Genomic DNA, 23,017 nt, shown 5'->3' with positions numbered 1-23,017 from the left:
CCACAGGGGAGAGATCTCACGCACAGAATGTAAATGCGCTCGGCTCGGCCTTTCATAACGGAGCGGTGCAGAGCAAAGTGAGTGTTTCAACTTTTCAATGAATTCCTATGAAAGTTTAGCTTCCATATGCGATTAGAAAACGCGCTAGACTGGACACGCGCTGAGAATTACAGCCGCGCTTACCTCAGTTCTTACTTCCATCTCGTGCTGAATAAAATCTGACTCCTGCTGCGTCTGTGTCGTGACTTTCATTCAGCTCACTCACACTTTATTGAAAAGACACGTTCAGTTTTTAATTGTAGTGTTTATTCTCTAACTGAACGAAATTATTGTATTATGAAGATCAAAACGACGCCTAGGGCGGTGTAGGGAGTGGGCTCTTTGGGCAGCGAAGCAAGTGCATTCTGGGAGTTTTTGTCTTTCATCAACATGAGACAAAAATACATTGTCTGTCTTTTCTCAGTCTAGAAGGCACCAAATTCAAAAATAATTTCACATTTCTTTGTTGTGCCTTGGCAATAAAAAAGTGCATGGTTGGGATAATAATACTGTTCATCTTTATGTTTAATAAGCAAATGTTCTTGTTTTTTTTTGCAATGTTGATGTAGAAACAGCGGAATTTTTTTCATTGTAATTTAATACAGAACTTGTAGAAGGATGTGTACACAAAAGAAGTGTTCGCGATAAAAGAGAAGATAGCATAATACATAAGAAATTGGTATCTCTTCACTCGGTTATTCACTTTATAACATTGGAAAACATGAATCAGGATGTTTGCCTAGAAAAGTGTGAAGGTTACAAGAATAAAAGCTATATTACTTAGATTTCACTGCAGATGTTGTTAAAGATACAAGAGTGTTTATATATATATATATATATATATATATATATATATATACACACACACACACACACACACACACACACACACACACACACACACACACACACACACCTAAGTAGGTCTTAGAATATGCACCATAAACTGGTTTGCCAACTGCCATAAAGACGGACTTTTATTTTGCAGTGGTGATGTCACGTCATAAGGCTGCGCCGCGACTCCGCGTCTGTTGTGATTCGGCTGGAGATAGGTTTGTGTTTTTAAGCATTTAAATCGATAAGTCAAATGTATAGCTCTTACTGACTATGTGAAATAAATTAATTACTATTTAATGTAATATGGTACTGACTTATCTAACGTCTATGGACGTTGTTTTTGTGAGTAAATCGCATCCACACATGCATACCAGAAAAGCTGCTTCTCGTTTGCTCCCTATGAATCAGTTTATCGTAAACACGAAATCGGTCACTGGTATGGCGACAAATGTCTTGAGCACATTATTGTAACGCGAGAGCAAATCCATGTAATACGCGAGCGTGGATCCTTCGCTCTCGCATAAAACTCGACGCGCGATCTCATGGACCTCTCCTTTTTGCTCCGATATTGCGCGCGCTCGGTGTCCTGTTCACTCGCGAATCTTGCACTAGAAGGGTCCTGGGCTGAATCCGACATCGCCCCCTAAACCCTCAATCAGTATTTCCCACGGAGGTCCACTAATACTTGAAGGAGTGAATGAAAACGAGTGACTGAATTCGGTCAACCGAGCACCGATTGTACACTCGTCATTGCTGTGCAATTTGGGATAACAATGACAACATTTATTCATCAATAGCAAATGTTTTGAAATATACATATTAAAGTTGCAGTCTGTAACTTTTGCCGCTCTAGCGGGCGGCCGGTTAATAAACAAACTGTGGGTCGTGCGGAAGAACATTGTTGCCGGAGCTACTTTTCTCTGTTTATGTCTATGACGATTCACACAGGTAGGTTACTATATGCTACTCCGCGGCGGTGGCAATTCAGGATGAGACAAAAACATGGTTTGACAATTGGATTCACGATGTACTCGCTCATTATATACATTTAGTTACTTTTGAACACAACGTCACGGACTGCAGCTTTAAATACAACTAAATATATATAATTTATGTATTTTGTTTTAATTAATTTCTAGTGTTAGTTTTGAGTTTGTTTTGGCTATTCATGCCATTTAAGGCTATTCTCTCTGACTGAATGACTCCCTTACCCGAGTGCGCTGACTACTGAACAAGGGAGCTGATTGAGACACATAAAGTGATTTTAGTTTGGTCTCATTTTTCTTTCCTTTAATGATTTTGTATCTTAACAGAGTGTCCAAACACACAGAAAAACTCCTGGTGAAGCAACTGAGATCCACGTGACACTGTTATAAAGATGGCATTTATTAAAGAGGAGACTGAAGAAATGAAGATTGAAGAAACATTCAGAGTGAAACAAGAAGAAACTGAGGAACAAACAGGTTGGTTTCATTTTCAAAGCTGAACTGTCATTTTTCTTCAGTCAAATGTCTACCTCTACAGAAATGAAGTCTATAATATGAGGGTCCTAATTAAAGGTTTTATTTGGCATGGAGTGGGTTGCTCAAAGTTGGGCATCCGTTATTATGATATGTTGCTAGGTATGCTATAATCGATCGGCCACAGATCAGTGGCTGATAATCATTCTATGAAAGTTCTGGTGTTAAAAGAAGTACTTAAGTAAAAGTAGAAAGTTCTCTTCTCAAAAACTACACAGAGAACTTTTTACCAGGTGATATTTAATGAATTATCAATAACTATTGAATCAAATCAGAGATCCACGTAGAAAATGGTTAATTTCAACAAAACACTTTTATTACCTTATTGATGAATTTTATGAATTAGTGTTTGTCACAATACTGGAATTTCTAATTAAATCATTAAATAAATTAACATTCTATCATTTAATTAAACTCACTCATACTTTCAAAAATTACTAAAACATTATTCGAATTTGACCACAAAATTTGTCCCTAATCAACAAAATGCAGAGGAAACTGTAATCTGAACTGTAGCAGTGCTAAACTGTTCACTGCATCATTTAAACATCAAACTATCAATGTATGAATCAAATTCACCAAGAATGCAGACAGTTTCATTTCCATGCATCATTTTTATTATATCCATGTATGTGGTTAGAGTCAAATCATACAATGAAATCGCTTCAGAACTCAGCTGTCTTGCCTGCACTCGAGACGGTGACGTGAGCTCCTCTGACAGTCTTCACTTCTATTGGTTGTCATTCGCTGCTCATTTGCATAAAGTTGCAATTTCTGAACTTTTGTCACGTGTTTTGTGTTCTTTGACACACCTATATTCTGTTGCCAGTGGTCACTGTCGTTAGTGTCGCCGCAAGTCAGCAGCCCTCCATTGAAAATGAATGGGATGTTGTCACTGGCAGTATGAATTAGGGCTGCTCGATTATGGAAAAAATCATAATCACGATTATTTTGGTCAATATTGAAATCACGATTATGTAACACGATTATTTCACATGACTTTGGGAATGTGTTGTATTTATTAAAAATACACCTTTCAACAATTCAATTGAAATTGTAACATTTGTTGTACTTTTTGAACTATTAAAATAAATAATATAACATATATTCGAATCAAAGTATAAAAGTATTCACGTAAAAATGATAACCACAAATAAATAAGATCAACAATATGGTTCGGCTATGCTTTTCATGTACGTCTAACATTAGTTTTCAGGTACAGAAATGTATCAAATGTAAAATAACATTGCATATTTGAGTGCATAAATTAAAGATTAATCCTATTAAACTTACAAAAGCTATTCAATCAAGAGCGGTGAGTGATGTCCTTGTCTTTTGTTGTTTGACATTAAACAGACAGCAGTAAAGGCTACTGCCCCTTTAAGACCTCGCGTCTTCTTTATCGACTGTATAAAGTTCACTTAAGGCATATACAGACTATGTCTGCTAAGATACTCATCAAGATGGACATGTTGACATACGTTTTGTGTGAGTTTGTCCGTTTAAGAGCAAGACTTGAAAGAGAACTCAATATTTGCGCGCTGAGAGACGTGTGCGCGCTCTCGGATGACACAGAGACACATTTTCTCACAGCGCGCGCGGCTTCTCATTCTAAACCTAAACCCTAAAGCACTAAACCCGGGTGATGACGGTGAAAACGACTGGTCATATTCGAAAATATGGCAGCACTCGCAATCTCGCATGCATTGAACAAAGTTTACAAAGAGAGAATTATTTGAAAAATATGAAGGAAAAAAGGACGTTTACACGGCAACCCTGCTCTCGTCAGTTTTTGTTTCTTTATTAGATTGTCATGGGTCACTCTGTTTAATTTTCAAGTGGTTAAACAAATTCGTGGTGTTCCCTTGCGTTGCAGCCACTACCATGTAGAAAATCTTAGCATGTTTCTGCTCGTCGTCTGATTCCTCGAAGCCAAACTGTTCCCAGACAACGGAGTTGGTTTTGCCTTTTTTGCTCACCAAACGCTGCTATAACTGCCCTCCTTCTGCCATCTTTACTCGCGCCGAGTTTTTAAATTCCAGCGGATGATATGCACACGAGACTCACGACCTGAGATAGATTTGTGGGTTCGAGAGGGGCGGATGTGCGCATGCGCGTTTCATTCAGAACGCAAGGCAAAATAATCGTTTTTTCTCGATTGTACTATTTTGGTGATCGTTGGGAGGCAAAATCGAAATCGAAATCGAAATTCGATTAATTGCACAGCCCTAGTATGAATGGGGCTTAAGCAATCATTATTTTCAAGCTTCAAATATCACGACACAGCCGTAATCCATATAAATAGAGCGGTTTATTCCAATTGTTCTGATGAGGCACATTTACTTAATATGATGATTTTAAATTAGGCTTTTATTTACATTGATCAAGTACCATTACAATCTCACCTAAATGTTTGCTCACTCAATGTATTTGTGTTTTTACAAAGAGGTAACTTTGTTGCAATAGCTCACACACAGCACAAGGAAGCTTGATTTCTAACTCTGAATTACATTTACAAAAAATACATGAAAACAGTCAGTAATAAAATACCTACGCCAAGACAGGCCATTTGACATAGGTCTACTTTTGTGTGTATATGATGGTTTATAGTGCAATTTAACTGTGGGGGGAAAAAAAATCCATTTTGGATTTAAAAGCTCTTTGACAGACGGCTTTATGTGTGCACTTGGTGTGACTTTGAAACCTGCTGGAATGATTAAAAACAGCAACACTGCCAACAATATGGGATGTAAATGTACACAAATTCTCATGATCGATTGTCATTTAAATGAACAATCGATGAATCGCTCTAAATGCCATGTTCCTCACCAAATGAATGAGAATGTTATTTAAATCTAAATAAAGGGCTAGTAGTAGGATTGTAAAATGAGTCGATGTGATTTAATTATTTATTTAAATTACTTATTTAATAATCAAATATTACGACTAAAACAATGTGTCGTCGGAGCTACGCAATGAAACGGGCAACTAAACCCAAATAATTCACAATGTTTTATTACAATATTGCTCTCTTTATAGTTTTATGTAATATGATAGTCCCAATCATAGTCATTATAAGTTGTGCATTGCTGTTTGAGCTGCATGCGCTGAAGATGATCACAGACACGCTTTACTACAGTGTTCATTCTTACCCAAATGCATCCTATATGAGAGAAATCCGATAGATAGCCCGACACTAGTAAGATGGTGGTCCAGTGGGTTAAACCATGGAACTGATACGCAGAAGGTTTCTGGTTCGATCCCAGTGGTCACCACCATTGTGTCCTTGAGCAAGACACTTTACTCCATGTTGCTCCAGGGGGATTGTCCCTGTAATAAGGGCACTGTAAGTTGCTTTGGATTAGAGGGCTGCATTGGGATTGAGTCCCGCCGGGTCCCGCGGGACCCAACGTAAATCTCGCGGGAGCGGGCGGTTTGAATTTAGCTGCGGGCGGGAATGGGCGGCTATAAAAAACACAGCGGGAATCGGCGGGATAGGGAGGTTGCCTAACGACATGATGGAGAAGATGTCAATAGATGATGTAGAAAAGAACCTCAAACTAATTATTTACAGCACAAAAGCTAAGCAAGGAAAGTCTGACATTTGGAGAAGTTTCTCAATTGTTTTGGTAGGCAAAATCATGCGGTATAACGTTATATGTATCCACATATTGCGCAGCTGGCAAATACATAGATCCCTGCAGGTCAAGTTGACTGTTTGGTGTTTTTGACAAACAATACATAGAAGTTTAGTGAGTGGAAATGGATTGTTTCTAAATGTCCGTTTGCTATTTTGTGTTCACATTACGTTCTGTTGAAGCATGTTTTCTCAGGTTTCCTTTCAGTCGGTCACGTTCGACGTACGTCGGAACTGACCGACGAATTGGGATCTGTTTTTTGTTTCTCAATCTGTTTTTCTGTTTTCTGTTTTGCAAAGCAGTCTATTTTTATGTGCAAAGTTTTTGATAAAAACGAAATTATATTTGAATGTATTTGTCTTCTTTTTTTTTCACATGCAGGCCAGGGAAACGAAACAAACAACCCCATGAATCTCTTTAATAATATCAATACAAATACGTGTTTTTTTTTCTTCCTGCGGGACGGGAGAAGACACAAAGTCAATGCATCTCTATTATTGTGCGGGAATAAATTCTCAGAGTTTTGCGGGTGCGGGCGGGAGTGGACATACATATTGCGGGAGCGGGCGGGAGTGTAACACATACGTTGCGGGAGCGGGCGGTAATGGTCAGAAATTCGGCGGGTGCGGGCGGGAGCGGGATGTAGAAAACAGTCCCGCGCAGGGCTCTACTTTGGATAAAAGCGTCTGCCAAATACATAAATGTAAATGTACACATAATAAACACAGTATTGCAACTTGCATTTGCACAAAACAAAAGGCTGCGAATGCACATGCACACACACAGTCATGTTAAAGGTGTAACTCCAGCTGTAAAATTGTCCCAAACATAACTCCGGCACACTTACTTCATTTCTCCTTGCGCCCATTTTGCCGTTGAGCAGCACGCACGTGCATGACCTTAATCGAGGATAGTTACGTTTTATTGAGTAAATGTATTATCGACAATTAATCGTTTGTCGATTAATCGTTAACATCCCTAATCCTGAGCGGGGAAAAAACGAGGGACAAAAGACGAGTGTGTGTCAAACTCTGTTAGAGAGGAGAGAATGAGAATGCTCAGCTGCGATCTGTGTATCGATACTGCAGTAAATGAGAGATGGAAACCCGTGACGTTATACTCTGAGTGGTTTGTGAATCGAATTTATGCATTTCCAGTGCCAGATGTTTCCGTATCGAGATGTTTAAAAATATCTATATTTTTGCCAACACTACCACGTAGTTTGTCCCTCCAAACCTTCAGTCCATAAATCACTCTGGGCTCCTTCACTGTGCGGTTATGATCCGCTCTTCAGAATCTGCTGCAGCGGGTGCTTTTTTTCAGTCCAAATATCAGGTTTTTTATTGGTCCGCTTGCGCTCGGATATCTTTATTGGCTACTGAAATGCCGGTCAAATGTTAGAATATTAATTCAAATATTGTCGGCATGGTCATTAAAGGATTGGGATTGTTCAAGTAGGAAGTAAATTACTTAAGTACAAGTAAAATGACAGACTTAAAAATATACTCCTAAAAGTACTTGTTTATGGCAGCCACCACAGCATCAGTCATTTTAGACTAGGTGTCTTTGTTATAATCCTTTCTCTATGAAATGGACACTTGCGCAAGATGCATCAGACAGCGCAATCCCGATGTATCCACATACACAGAATTATAGTATTATAAAATATCTGTCTTGGCAAGTTTTCATGCAAACATTATCTATGTCTTAAACTTTTTTAAGGTGGAAGAAGGCTGTTCCCTTTCGAGAGAGGTCACTTCAGCATTGCGTCAGCTTGGCACTTCAGGAACTCCTCCCCTTCTCCACTTTTTTGAAACCTTATAGGATAACTGCGGTACAATTAACTGGCCAGTTGTCGCGAAGTATGCTAATGCAGGCAAATACTGACAAGCCTGCAGGCAGTATAAAATGCCATGGAGTGACATCAAGCTGCTGCCATCATCGAAGACGCAACAGAAGAAACTTCTCTCTTCACAGCATTCGATAGCTTCAGGGCTCTCAAGTCTCACGCATTGGGCGTGAGACACACGCATTTCAACCCGTTCACACGCTCACACCCCACACCTTGTATTTCTCACGCAGAGAAATTTCCAGGAGAATGCCCACCAAGTTGCGCCGCTATCAAGTGAGTTCCACATAAAGTTCAGAAGGGCCTGCCACGCACCTCGCTAGGGTCCTTGCAAAAGCTGTTAAGCAACTCAACCTTAACTGGGATGCTCCAGAGGAAACTGCCAGGGATAAACTCAACTTCTGGTACTTCCAGTTGGGCCATCGCCAGGCCGCTTTGAGGAAGAAAATACTTTTTTCCCCCGGACGTCCATGAGTTGAAGTCGTGGTCTGCACCCAAATCTGCACACATCCACGCTCGCACTCAGTCTCTCTTCTCCCACGTGGACTGTGCGGAAGCCCACGGTTATGTGCGCATACCCCCCATCGAGGAGACCGTCGCCGTAGCGGTGTCCTTAGCTCTGGAAGCTTTTCTGCTGCAGTTGGAGCAGCAACATGTGCTGATTTGCACCGACAACATGTCTGTGGTCTCGTACATAAACAACTCTCAGAGTACTGTTTGCCCTGTCAGGGCTTTGTGGATGTATGTGAACTGCTCAGCCACTTCTCTATAGTCAGACCAGCTCTTTATGCTACGGTGGCTGTTTAAAGGGACGGGCAGTCTCTAAGCAGAGGAATTTTATACTGCCCCGCAGGCTTGTCAGTATTTGCCTACGTCGCAACAATTGGCCGGTTAATTTTATTGTCATTATCTATAAGGTTTCAGAAAAGTGGAGGAGAGGAGTTCCTGCAGCATCAAGCTGATGCAATGTCTCGTTCCCGCCTCTCAGGGAACCGAGGTTACGATAGTATTCAGAGACGTTCTACAAACAATAGATGTGATGCGATCTAGGAAAACCTGTCGGATGTCGCGCTGGAACGTTTTCAGCAAAGTCGAAGAATAAGTTAAATGTCAATTTTTTTGGTCAAAATTGAGTTTTCATTAAATTATTATTCTAAAACATCTTGTCTATCATTTCTAAAAATATCTTGGCAAAAATCACTTGTTTAGAGCAGAAAAATTGCGATTTATAGCGGCAAGCTGGAAAGACTGCGTCTTTCTCTAATGTTTATTTAGATCATGCCTGGCGGAGGTGCAAGAAAAAAAAACGGCCAGTTTTCGCTCTCTTAACACCACAAAGACAGTTCACCCATCACAAGGTTTATCAAAGCACATTTCCCTCTAGTCCTGTGTAAATTACGGCACGCAAAGTTTTTATTTAATACAACGTTATCGTATCGTGAGATGGCAGAGCACAAGAGAACAACAGAGTCTGAGGTAACTGATCGCTTTTGTGATCTCGCTCGCCTAAACCTGCTTAAACCTGGTGATGTCAGTGCCCTAAACGATCATATAATGGATTATTTCACATCCAGAGATGAAGGATCGGATGAGGAAGTTACTGAAGAGGAGTTAGTTTAGCTATGCTGCAGGTGCGCTGTGCTTGCTATTCTAAAAATGTACACTAGCTGTGCGATCTAAACATACAACAGGTGATCACAAGTTCAGAGACAGCCTATGATAAACAATAGAAAACGTATTTCACTACTTACTAAATTTCTGTTCTCTTCAGAGTAACGTTAGCTAGTTAGCTAGTCCCATTGTGTAGAGATGCATCTGATTCTAGTTTTCATATTTTCATATTCAGTTCAGACCTTTATTTTGAAATGGCGATACACACAGAAAAAAAATAAAGATTTGTAGACTACCAATTTGTTTTCATGCCAAGAGTTCAAAATATAACATCCAGTCAATTTTTTGAGATAAAGTTCTGGAAATGTTTTAAATATAAAGGGAAAAAAATATATAGATTTGCCATTTGAGATGCAGCAGTGATCTATAATGCACATGTTCTTTTATATTTATTAGAGGTTGAATTCAAATCAAATACTGCTAAACTGCCTATACTACTTCTGAATAGGATGTCTACTTCATAAAATGTATGGAAAATTATGGAAAAAATATGGTTCAGATCTAGGGTTGGGTACCGAAATCCGGTTCCAATATGGCACCGGTAATTATAACCGGTATGTACCGGACCGAATCAGAACGCAGATTTCGGTTCCTCATTTCGGTGCCAAAATTCAAACGTGCTTTCGCATGCTTTGGCTGCACCGAGCCAGAGACAGACGCTCAGCGCTGGTCACATCACAACTCATGACAACTATTCAGTGTTTTCAACCACATCATGTTTATTCCAGGTTTCAGACATTTAAATGCTCATAAGTAGAGCTAGCAAAAAACACACACTGATGTCTATGAAAGCGGCAATGACAATCCTTTCAGACGGTTATAATTTGACTAACGTTACATGTTTTATTCACATCAGATACATACATGCACATTATATAGTAACTATATTGTTTACTCTATTCTTCTTCCAGTTCACTGGTCACTTACTTTCATGTATTTCGTGAGACGAGAATTAACTCAAGTGTTGTAAATCCGATAGATCCGATTCTGAGGCATAAACTAACATGGCGCCGCCCATTGCGCTTTATAGATCAACTAACACACATTCACTCACACATTTGAACATCAGATAGTTCGTGACACAGTTAAGAAGTTTGTGAATATTTTGAATAAAAAGAAAAAGCTAAATAAACCCGATACAGCTGAGCTGTCAGCGCTATTGCGGCTGCTGTGTGTCATGTGAGAAACATGACGCGTCGCCATGGAAACAATAAGGCGATGCGTTCTAAAATATTTAGCCAGAGAATATGATCATATTTCAAAATAAAGCTGAAGCTCGAAGCTGGTTTGTAGCAGAGCAAGAATACAGACGACTGCTGTTACTACTGTAACTGTTATTTAGATTTATATTAGGCTTGTTGTAGTTGGGTTAGGTGGCTTAGGTTTTACTGTGAATTTGTAAATAAGTAAATTATAATTTGTAAATAAGTAAATTGTGTTTTGTATTTATTTATATTCATACATTTAAGTATACATTAAACTTTTAATAAATGGTTCAATTTAAATAAAAAATAAATAAATAAAAAGCCATTTAATGTCGTCCACCTCGTTTTGTGGCCTTTTTTTTTTTTTTAAGTATCGGTTCAGGCACCGTTTAGGCACCGGAACAGTTTTAAAAGTATCGGTTTGGCACCGGAATCGAAAAAAACCCAAACGATACCCAACCCTATTCAGATCACTCAAACCATATGGAAATGGTTTCCATATGGAAAAAGGCACCCTTATATGGTTAGTAATGGAGCTTGGATGTCATCTAGAGGAAAAGTTTGGTACTGCGCCCAAACAAACTAACTGAAAGCTATTTTTTATATATATATATCAACTTAAAACTTTGAACACAACTTGTTCATATTTCTGGCTTTGATTGTCTTGTAGTTTTAGAGTAATTTTGTTTTGTAAAATACATATTATAAAATATATATTTTTACATTTTCATAAAATTAAACTTTTATAACTTTTTTTTCTATTTTACTTTCATAATTTATTTGACATCTACAATAATCTGCCAAGTGTCTTCCTTAAAACAAGACCAACCGTAGGTCTATATTCCAAAGCATGTTTGAATTACAGCCATTTAAAGTTGGATAGTGCATTTTCATTTCTATGCGGAAAAAGGGGTGGCGGTTATTTAAACCTGTTTTTCTCAAAATTCCGTTCCTAAAAATCATAGTGATCAGCCGACTTTAGATAACCATAACTTCTGTTTCAGACAAGCCATGAAATGAAAATTTATTTGAAAAGAGCTTGGTCCCAGCTTTCATATGGTATCAAAAGCTGTAAAAGGTAAAATTTCACCATGTGTTGGGTTTTCGTAGATCACATCACAAATTACTATGAACACAACACTTGGGCTCTTAACTGTAGATAACCACATAAAAGTAAATCCTTCAAGATCTAGAATCTTTTGTGCAGAGGTTTTTGATCCAATAATTATTTTTTTCTGTTTTGGCAGAATTTAATAAAAGAAATTAACGTGCCATCCAATCTTTTATATCATTAATATACTCTTCAATGAGAAAAGCAGAGGACCCAATACTGAGTCCTGTGGCACTCCATACTTGTGATTTGATGAGGTATTTCTTCATGTACACTAGCAAAGTTGTAGCGGTCGGATAGATGGGAGCTGACCAATGCTAATGCTTGTCCACAAATGTCAACATAATTCTCAAGCTGTCCACGAGAAGGTGGTGGTGGTGGGGGGGGGGGGGGGGTTGTTTTGTTTTAAATGCGAACACTTTATTTTGATGGTCCCTCGACAAAGGTTTTACTGATTATAAGTAACTTTGCAAGTACATGTCAAGTTTTTCTAACCCCATCCCTACTAATACTGTACTAATACTCTAATAAGAGTTAATAGACATGTAGGTTCAACTTTCTAGTCAACAAAATGTATAAAAGGGACCATTAAAATGTAGCCCTTTTTTCCCCTTCTTTTTGGGGGGATAAAGAGTTTGATAACTGTAATTTTAAAAGTTTTTGGTATATATCCTAAACAAAGCAAAGATTTGACAATATTTACGAGGTGCTGAGGAAACACCTCTTTCAGTAGCTTAGTAGTTATGGGATCTAGCATACACATTTTTGGTTTTGATGCTTTTATGTTGGTTTTGATGCTTTACATATCTAAATATTTTGATGTCTTGTTGCTTTGTGCCAGAAAACTGGGGTTAACTTGTATCTGTCTTTTTTCACCTTAGACCTGATGCCACTGAAAGAGGAGAGTGAAGTCCTGAATGAAATGGAAGAGAAAAATCAGTATCCGGAACGTCATGCTTTAATAACTCGAGGAAAATCATTTAGTTGCTCACAGACTGACAAGATTTCCTCACGAAAAACAGCTCTAAAGACAGGAACTGAAAGTTATTTCACCTGCCAACAGTGTGGAAAGAGCTTCACTCAAAAAGGGAACCTTAAGAAACACATGCGAATTCACAGTGGAGATAAGCCTTATACATGCAGACTTTGTGGAAAGAGTTTCACGGCAGCACTAAACCTTAAGTATCACATGAACAGTCACAGTGGAAAAAAGCCATTCAGATGTGATCAGTGTGACAAGAGATTTACACGTAAAGTACACTTTAAAAACCACATGAAGATTCATTCGAGAGAGAATTGTTTTATATGTCATCAGTGTGGAAAGAGTTTCCCTGAAAAAGGAAACCTTAAACTCCACATGAGAATTCACACTGGAGAGAAGCCTTACACATGCACTCAGTGCGGAAAGAGTTTCACATATAAAAAATCCCTTGAAGCCCACATGAGAAATCACACTGGAGAGAGTCCTTTCACCTGCCAACTGTGTGGAAAGAGCTTCACTCAAAAAGGAAACCTTAAAATTCACATGGAAATACACACTGGAGAGACCTCTTACACCTGCCAACAGTGTGGAAAGAGTTTCACTCAAAAAGGAACCCTTAACAGGCACATGAGACTTCACACTGGAGGGAGCTCGTTCACCTGCCAACAATGTGGAAAGAGTTTCAGTCAAAAAGGAAACCTTAAAATCCACATGAGACTTCACACTGGAGAGAGCTCTTACGCTTGCCAACAGTGTGGAAAGAGCTTCACTCAAAAAGGAAACCTTAAAATCCACACGAGACTTCACAATGGAGAGAGATCTTTCACTTGCCAACAATGTGGAAAGAGCTTTACTCAAAAAGGAAACCTTAAGATACACATGAGACTTCACAATGGAGAGAAGCTTTACCCGTGCCCTCAGTGTGGAAAGAGTTTCACATCTAAAAAATCCCTTGAAACCCACATGAGAAATCACACTGGAGAAAAGCCTTTCACTTGCCAACTGTGTGGAAAGAGCTTTACTCAAAAATGTAACCTTAAAATCCACATGGGAATTCACACTGGAGAGAGCTCTTACCCCTGCCAACTATGTGGAAAGAGCTTCACCCAAAAAGGATCCCTTAACAGGCACATGGGAATTCACACTGGAGACAGCTTGTTCATCTGCCAACAGTGTGGAAAGAGTTTCAATCAAAAAGGAAACCTCAAAACACATGAGAAGTCACACCAGAGAGAAGCCTTATACCTGCATAATTTTCCTGTTATCACTTTAAAGCTGCTTTGAAACTCTCTTTTGTATATAGCGCTATAAAAAATAAAGGCGACTTGACTGTGGAAAGAGTTTCACTGCACCAGTGGTGTAATGTAACGAAGTAATAATACTTTGTTATAGGAATATTTTTTTGGGGAGAATCTGTAATTTGCTTGTTTTCATATTTCTGTCAACTTTTACTGAAAAATGCATACTTTTAGGCCCTGTCCCAAATGGCACCCTCAACCCTCACGGTCTTCCTCTGAGTCCGCACTTTCACGACGTAATGTCGCTTTGACTGCTGGGAAGAAGTCCGCTGTGTAACCCGCACCAGTGCGGGCTCGGCAGAAGTGCGCATCGAGGGCACATATTGACCTCAAAGTGGGCGCTCGCGAGCACACTTCTGAGACCTAAAATGACAAATGCAATATGCTTTACAGATATGCGCACGCAGTGGCCATTGTAAGTCCACAAGAAAGAAAGTACACACGAAGTGTGCCATTTGGGACAGGGCCTTACTCCGATAAAGCATATTCATTACTTACTACAAAATAAAGCTCTATTAAAGGAAGACCTGTCTTTGAAATAAGAGCCCATCGCTAATCAGTAAAGTCACGTTTGCTATAGAAACAGTTAGTCTTCTAAGATGTCCACTTAGGATTGGGTATGCACACTGAAAATAAAATGAATGCTATTTCAGCAAAAGAAACAATATTTCAGACAGTTTGTGGCGAGGGGGGCGTGGTCTAGCGAGGTCTGTGACGGGAGAGATAATCAGGAGACGAGCTGAGTGGGTCAAGTGCAAATGATAAACACCTGTCTCTTGTTGCAGTAATTGGCGTAGAGCGACAGGAGGCGTTTCTCAATGTCAAGGAAGGATCCTCGGAAGCCAGAATTTTGAGGATGCTACGTCATCGACATCCGTCGAAGGACTGTTCCAATGTTAAAGATCCTCGGAATTTCAACCAAGGTCTGAGTCCTTCGTTCGAAAAATATGCCATATACAGGAAAGGATGCATATGTGTAGACTTCGCACTCTCAAATCAACCCCAATCCTATGCGCGCAGCTTTCTTGTTAAAAAAATACAAAATGTCTGACGTTGGCGGAGTCGGCGCGTTAACGGGGCAATATGCTTTCAAGTGCAAGTATATTTACGTTACCAAACATTTGTTATAACCGTAGTGAATATAAGTAAAGTTTAAAGGGTTAATTCACCCAAAAATGAAAATTCTGTCATTAATTACTCACCCTCATGTCGTTCGAGACCCGTAAGACCTCCGTTCATCTTCAGACAAAAATGAAGATATTTTTGTTGAAAGCTGGTGGCTGAGAAAGGCTTCAGATAGGCCTCTATTGGCATTCAGTACACTTATACTCCCAAGACCGATAAAAGGCACTTAAAATGTTGTTACAAAAGTCCATCTCACCACAGTGACTCTACAATAATCTTACGATGCGACGACAATAGTTTTTGTGCGCAAAAAAAAGGAGGAAGATGCGCGTGTCTAAGCTGTTGGATTCTACATTGATCGCGCTTTAGGTCTCGGCGTAGTGCTCAAAATGGGGTTAAAGTGTGCATTTCATGGATTCCCGAACCCCGCATCTGCGTCATATTCTCGCGCATGCGTCGTGGAGGCACACACGGAAGGCAGTAACAAGTTGGAAAAAGGTGTTATTTTGATTTTGCACAAAAACTATTGTCGTCGCATCGTAAGATTATTGTAGAGTCACTGTGGTGAGATGGACTTTGTAACGACATTTTAAGTGCTTTTTATCGGTCTTGGGAGTATAAGTGTACAGAATGCCAATGGAGGCCTATCTGAAGCCTTTCTCAGCCACCAGCTTTCAACAAAAATATCTTCATTTCTATTCCGAATATGAACGGAGGTCTTACGGCTGTCGAACGACATGAGGGTGAGTAATTAATGACAGAATTTTCATTTTTGGGTGAACTAACCCTTTAACGTTTAAATGCCAGTACAAATTACTACTGTATTGATATTATAAATTATACAAATATATACAAATTACGTTATTGATGGCTACTGGACCTATCATTTAACAATTAACTTGGTCAAGGGACAGAGGATGGCAAGGCGACGGCAGGAAATTGGCCCTGGTTTGCCCTCATGGACGAGGCATTAGGACAGTCTGCAGCAGTCTCGCCCCCTTGCCTTATTGCCTCAATCCAAGAGGAAAAACCAGGGCCAAGCACTGCACAAGAGGTAGATGAAGGGAGAGGCGAGGATGAGGAGGAGAGAGTGAGAGACAGGAGCAAAGAGAGAGCAGGGCACAGAGGAGAAAGGAACGAGAGGATCCAATCCTACAGCTACTAAAGGAGGATATTAAATACCAGAAGGAGGCAGAGGCCAGAGAGAGGTCAAACCAATTTTTATTGCTGTCGGAGAGGTTGGCGGAAAAATAAAGTAAATTAAATTGAACTGGTTTTGTCTTTGCTCCTTAATGATTTAATATAAACTATATCCTTTTTTTAAAAAACCTTGTTCTTTAGACTGCAATAGAAAAACAAAACAATGTATTGAACAATATCTTCACCCTTATTTACAACTTATTTATATTGTTTTGTGATTCGGTACTCTAAGCTCTACAAAAAGCATTAATTTCATCTTTGTCACATAAAAATAATTTATTTAGACTATATATAGTTATTTATAACTATATACATGAAGCAACAAATTCATTTAAACAACATTCTCATATCTACAACTATATACAACAACTTAAACATTTACAACTATATACAACAAGAGAAGAACACAAGCGGCCATCAGCCACACTGACTACAGCACCGCCGGTGCTGCTGCTGTTGTTGCTTCAAGGCTGCAGACAGAAGAAGAATGTTTAGGTTAGTCCAGTGGTAATCCAATCTGTCATGTAAGATGATAATTGATTCTACAACAGTTGCAGTATATTTAATATTGTGTCACTGAAGGTAAATAAAATATACTTAATGTACTTTCATGGTCAGTAAAGACCATAATACAGTACATCACTGGTACATTAAGTATATTTTATTCATTTACCTTCTTGACTGTATGGGTGTTTACCAATGGTGGTGTTGTATGTACTTTGATATAAGGGCAGCAGGTCATTCATTGTCCACACTTAATTATTCACCTGGCAAAAATAGTCATGGTCAAGTGGTGCCTCGTGGAGTGCAGACACCTCGTTGGTCAGCACAGCCCGCCAAGCAGCTCCACTCCGGCTCTCCCCACCATCAAGCTCCACAAGTGGGTGGTTGTCGTCCTCCTCCGCAACCTCTTCCAGCACATCCCCGACACCAACACAAATGTTGTGCAAAATTACACATGCTGTCACCACCTGTGCACAAGGCAGAGCAAAAGGATACAAGACTGTTTAGATATGAAAAAAAAAAACATAGAAGATAGTGTGACTTTAGCAGTTGTTAAGCATTAACTGTTATTTTGAGTATGATACTATGATTTGATTAAGAAATTTACCACAGAAGTATTGCAATGATTTATTACCTTAGGGACAAACAGTGATCATACTTCAAGTGCTTCTAAAAAGATGCACCTGAAGCGGGTTTTCATCATTCCAAATGCACGCTCAATGATTGTGCAACCTTTGGAATGATGATAGTTGAACCTTTGCTCTGCCATGCCTCTCACTGGCCTCTTATATGGTGTGATAAGGGCTAGGGGTTCCTGTAGACATGGGTAGCCACCGTCAGCTAGGAGAAAATACCCAGGCAGAGGGTAAGTCCCCCTAGTGTAGATGGGGCTGTTCTTGAGGATGCTTGCATCATGCACACTTCCTGGGTAACCCACAAAGATGTCAATAAAGCGACCCTGATGGTCAGACTGCCTGGAGCACCACTGAAGGGAAGACCTTTCTGTTGTTGTAATCGTGACCATCAGGGCCGCCGGGACATTTTATTCTTATGTGACAGCCGTCTACTGCCCCTGCTGCCTTGCCAAATGCTTGGTGATTAGCCAAGTGAGCAAAACCATCCCCAACCACTTGGAGCTCCTCCTGTGTGCGAGGGAAGTGGACAATTTGGGGGAGCACAGCCACCACCTCATCCACCATCTTGTGGACAACTCTGTGCACTGTGGGAAGAAGCATGCTAAAGACCCTGGAGACAACTCTGTAGGCTGAACCAGTTGCCAGCCAGAACAGGAACACGAGTTTCTCCAGGGTCGGGCCCCATCCATGCTGCCTGTCAGTCTTCAGGCCCACCATCAGCTGCTACATGGCCTCTCTGCCCAGCCTGAAGTATGGCCGAGTGTCCTCCCCTCCATTGAACCGCTGCAGTACTGGCACTGTGGCATTGATGGCACAGTAGTGCAGAGCCTGTACAACAGGTTTAAGTATAATTTCAGTTTTGCCATTTATTTAATGTTTGTTAAACATGAGTGTAGATGCATTTTCTTAAAGAAAATCTTGTATTTTATCTGCTTTTATATTTGTAATTGTTTTTAACTGCTCTTTAATGTTTAATTTCTTATACTGCACTGTAACTTTTTATTTTTATTTTATCTGTTTTAATTTTTTAACCGCTCTATAATGTTGCTGATATGTGCTATACAAATAAAGCTACCTTGCTTTGCCAACTTCATTTCTTGTTTGTTTGCTTTTTGCATTCTACACACTTCCAACTCTTTGGCACCCTGCTCAGCTTCAGACATGACTTGTGGAAGCGCTTTCATTTGCATTGCTCGGATGTGCAAGAGAGGACGTCTGTGTCATCAACAGGGTTTCCACAGTAACATCCCTCAGGTGCCTTCTCAAGGTTAGCACTTGAGGATAGGTGTTGCACAGTGAACCACTTACCCAACAGCTCAGGTAATACCCCTGTTCTAATGAATTCTTCCACCCTAGTGTAGGCCTCATCAAAAAAGTATTGATTAAATTGGACTTGTTGCATAAAAACTTCTTGTGGTGTCCACACAACAAAATCTCTGTACATTACTTCAGCTACACACATTTGGGCCTGCAGTTGGTACATGTAACTATGATCTTGCTTGAGGGTCATACCTTCCGCAGTCACAGAAAGGCAGAAATGTGGGTCACTGACACATTCCTTGAGAGCACGGACATTAGCATTAAACGGACATTTTATTTCAAGCACACCACTTCCATGGCAAACACAGGTCACCACACCATCTGGCGATGCTCCTAGCCATGGTAGGTCCGGGTTGATAATGAGCCCTGATGCTGTAATGCTGAAGTTCACATGGAAATCTTGCATGGCCTTCAGGTACGACTCCCTGGCAGTGTCTTCATTTTGCAGACCCCATCTGACGAAAACATGTAAGTCTGTCAGCAATGATATTTCAAACTTTATGTAAAACCAACTAGCCTTCATTGTCCCAAATACTATGGCACGGTTACATCAAATATAATTCCTGGAGTGAGTAAGCTTGGAGTACAGCGTCTCGATTTGGGTATTTCACACCCGAAGGCTTTCCAAAGCATCAATGATCCTGGAGACAGAAACGCGACTCTGGAACAGATAAAGTGGAATGGAGGGGTGTTTGAGTTTTTGGCTTACTGAAACCATTTTCATTTTTGAATGCGTCATTTAACAAACCTGTAAACTGTGTCTAAGATAAAGACAGAGCTCAAGACTCAGAAAAATGTAGTCGTTAAAATTGTGGAGTCCATCATGCCATTCTTGGTATCTGTATATCATATGGCAACCTGGGCATCTTCGAGTGTAAGTTGAAACTGCTACAAAGGGAAATATTGAAGAACAGCTGTATTCATTAAGACAGCAAGCACATGTCTTTAATTCTAAAATAATTATATTCTAATTTATGTAAAATTACCATTAATTACACTCGTCATGATGACAATTTTGGCATTTCTTGTTGTTAATACTGGCGTTCCAAGTGCTGTATTTCCATCACACACCATACAGCTGCTTTCCACAGGAAGCAAACTTGATGGAAACTCAGGTATTGTTTTTGGTTGGGCTACTTCTTTTAAAGGAGTAGATGGAATTTTCTTCTTAGAGTAAATATACTTCACAGTGCGGTGCAGGTCAAACGGGAGCGTGGGTGAGGTCTTCTGAGAGCTGTGGAACTGAGGAGTCTATTGCTTCAATTGGTTTCTCTGATTCAAATAACTGCTTATTTGTTTGAAACGAGTGCCATTTGGCAATGTTTTTATGAGAGCAAGACATCATCTGGGGCTTTGCACAGGGGCAGTGCCAAGTTCTGGTAGTTGAATTATAAGTGACCATAACTCTCCCAAGACGACTGAAGTAATGGATTATGGGCTCATGTACAGACAGTGTGATCTGCTTTTGCGAGTCAACTAATGTGACTAAGACTGAAAACGGGACATGTGTTGTCAGTGCTATTTTCTGTCTCTTCAGACAGACTGCCTTCTTGGCTTCTCCAAAGAATTTAAGCTTAATCATTTAGTCAAGAACACTAGGATCCAAGAGCTCCTCAAACACTGTGTCAAAACAGTAGTCCAGTGAACGGAGGTGTTCACAAAGACTGTCCACTCCTGTGAGCAAGCTGCTGATATTGTTATCAACACTTCCCATAACACCTGATGTACTCGTTACATCATCAGAAGAATGGCATCTACACTAATGTCAGTCTCTGTTTTATCCCGAGGTCTACTGCCGTCAGCCGGATCTAGGCCGTTTCCAGTTCAGATGGTGGACCTGCGCCCAGACAAGACCAATGCATGACCCTGAAGTGTCTGCAGACACGGCATCCTCAATAAACCCGTCTCCGGCGTGATGGCTCCGATTGTTCGAATATTCCTATTTAATAATTGTTAAATCGATATGTCATCCTCAATAAAACCCGTCTCCGGCGTGTTGCCTCCGATCTTTCGAACATTCCGATCTTTTATGAACTCTGACCTGTAAAGTTGTCAGAATAATAATCATACGCTGTTTCTTAATTGAGAACTGGCACCTCGACTGGAGAACTCCGACTGAGCCTGGTATTAAACTAAATTAACCATATAAACTAAATTACTGATCTAAAGCCCACATTGTCACTGTATGATAATTGAAATGAACTAGTGACATCACCGTTTTCTCCAGAAAGGCTATACGGCTGAATAAAATTCTGTTGCATTATTTTCCTGTTTAACACTGTGAAGCTGCTTTAAAACAATCTGCATTGTTAAAAGCACTATATAAATAAAGTTGACTTGACTTGATATTGGCACCACTCTTGTAACTCACACCTAACTTGATGATGAAGTCTTTTTTTGAACATGCACTGGTACAGAAAAAAAAAATTGGCAACTCCTCTGAACAGGGAGCCGATGCAGATCCTGGTGCAGGTCAAGATATTTCTTGAACAGTCTCTCCTTTGCTTAATAGTACTTTAAAAATCCCTTTAAAAAAACCCTTTAAAAATAATTTTAAAGGGTTACCAGAGAATGTCTAATATGGCGAGAAGTTTCACTCTCACTACACTTCCGGCTTCTGGACTGGTTGCAGTTCCACTCTGATTCCATATGAGGGCGCTCACAAGACGAGTGCAGAATGAATGGAGGTCAATGGCGGTATACCCCTCAAAATCCACTTTTCTCAGGATATAATTTTTTGTCTAGTAATTTGAATGTTGTATTCGAAAGGAGATGCAAAGAAATTACACATTGCTGGGTGTTAGATTTTTTAGAGTCACTTATTTGCTTTAAAAAGTCTTTTAAAATGTCAATGACGTCATACACATTGTACGACCAGAGATACTGTTTTACGGCAATCCTTCAGTCACTTTGGTGCTTTCAGAGATTGTCTATGGTGCGTTCCAGAGCCGTTGAAAATTTAATTATTTAACTTTAACAGCTCTGGTGCTTTCGTGCTCTGCACTTTCCTTTCTCTCGAGGCATCGACAACACAGCTGACACAGGTAAATACACGTGCTAGAAGAGTTTTTGTTTTGTTGTTTTGAAAGACCACGCCGAAAACACACAATGGTCGTTGGATGTTTGGCGACGTAACGTTAGCTGGCTATCAGTTATCCATCAGCTGGCTGTCAGGCCATATTAGCTTACTAGCTATCAGCTATTAATGGTCGTAGGCTGTCAGCTAGCCATCAGCTGGCTAACAACCCTTATTATACATTTTGCTATCAGCTATGTATCTAACGTTAGTCGATACACGATGGCGAATTCAGCCACTGAAGATTAGTGAGTGAAAGCAGAGAATGTGGTGAAAGTGTGGAAAAAGAAAAGACCGCACACATGATGGATGATATTACACATGTATTATACGTGTAAAGCTTGTGGAACAAACACCAGAATTTCATGAACTACTATTACTAGTATTATATATATATATATATATATATATATATATATATATATATATATATATATATATATATATATATATAGGTATTATAATTATAAGTAGTATAACTACTTAACATTTAAAGATTTAAACGACCTATGATGTAAATGTAGACAGTTTCCTGTCAGCTGTTAATTTGTTGTAGCTCAGAGCCCTGTTTCTCTGTCTAATTTCAGCACCCAGCCTGCACATCACAAATTTCTTGATGGAGATCGATTGTATGAGGCTGGCATGTTCAGGATGGGTGCTGAGGAGGCTATTGAAAGCTCCAAGATTCTCTAGAGTCATCTCCAAATTGTTGGTGATGTTGGAGTGAGGCCAGAAACTGTTGATGCTTCTTGCGAACTCCCCCTCCAACAGCTGGATGGCCTCAAAATACTCATCTGACGGCCTCATCAGGTTGGCGGCCGGTGTATATTTTTTAGCCGTCAGGAAAGGGTGCTCGGCGCTCGTGGCATATCTGTGGTCCTGGTGTCTAGGACCCAACAGCAGGATTTCACAGCGAGGACATGCCCTCACTGTTGCATCCTGATGAAGCATTCGGACTACCCAGCCAGCAACATAAAAGAGGCCCTCCTCTAGGATGCAATCACCAA

General features: G+C 39.9%; 1 protein-coding gene across 1 annotated transcript; it reads left to right on the top strand.

The window, feature by feature from the left end:
- Window positions 1-1,010: 1,010 nt before the first annotated feature.
- On the top strand, window positions 1,011-14,523 carry LOC307126646 (uncharacterized protein). The gene is made up of 3 exons (XM_079817275.1): window positions 1,011-1,091; window positions 2,190-2,339; window positions 12,752-14,523. Exons 2-3 carry the CDS (start codon window positions 2,255-2,257, stop codon window positions 14,134-14,136), a joined length of 1,470 nt encoding a protein of 489 aa, XP_079673401.1. The 5' UTR covers window positions 1,011-1,091; window positions 2,190-2,254; the 3' UTR covers window positions 14,137-14,523.
- The last annotated feature ends 8,494 nt before the right edge of the window (window positions 14,524-23,017 follow it).

The sequence above is a fragment of the Gobio gobio genome (genome assembly GCF_949357685.1).
Source record: "Gobio gobio genome assembly, chromosome: 5".
In the NCBI taxonomy this organism is placed as follows: domain Eukaryota; kingdom Metazoa; phylum Chordata; class Actinopteri; order Cypriniformes; family Gobionidae; genus Gobio; species Gobio gobio.
The sequence above is the reverse complement of the archived record's forward strand: the minus strand, read 5'-3'. Positions and strand labels throughout refer to the sequence as shown.

What these genes read in the sequence shown, in the direction of transcription:
- LOC307126646 (XM_079817275.1), top strand. Translation starts at nt 2,255, where the DNA reads ATGGCATTTATTAAAGAGGAGACTGAAGAAATGAAGATTGAAGAAACA. An exon ending in AGAAACTGAGGAACAAACAG is followed by an intron (nt 2,340 to 12,751) that starts GTTGGTTTCATT and finishes TTTTCACCTTAG; the next exon opens with ACCTGATGCCACTGAAAGAG.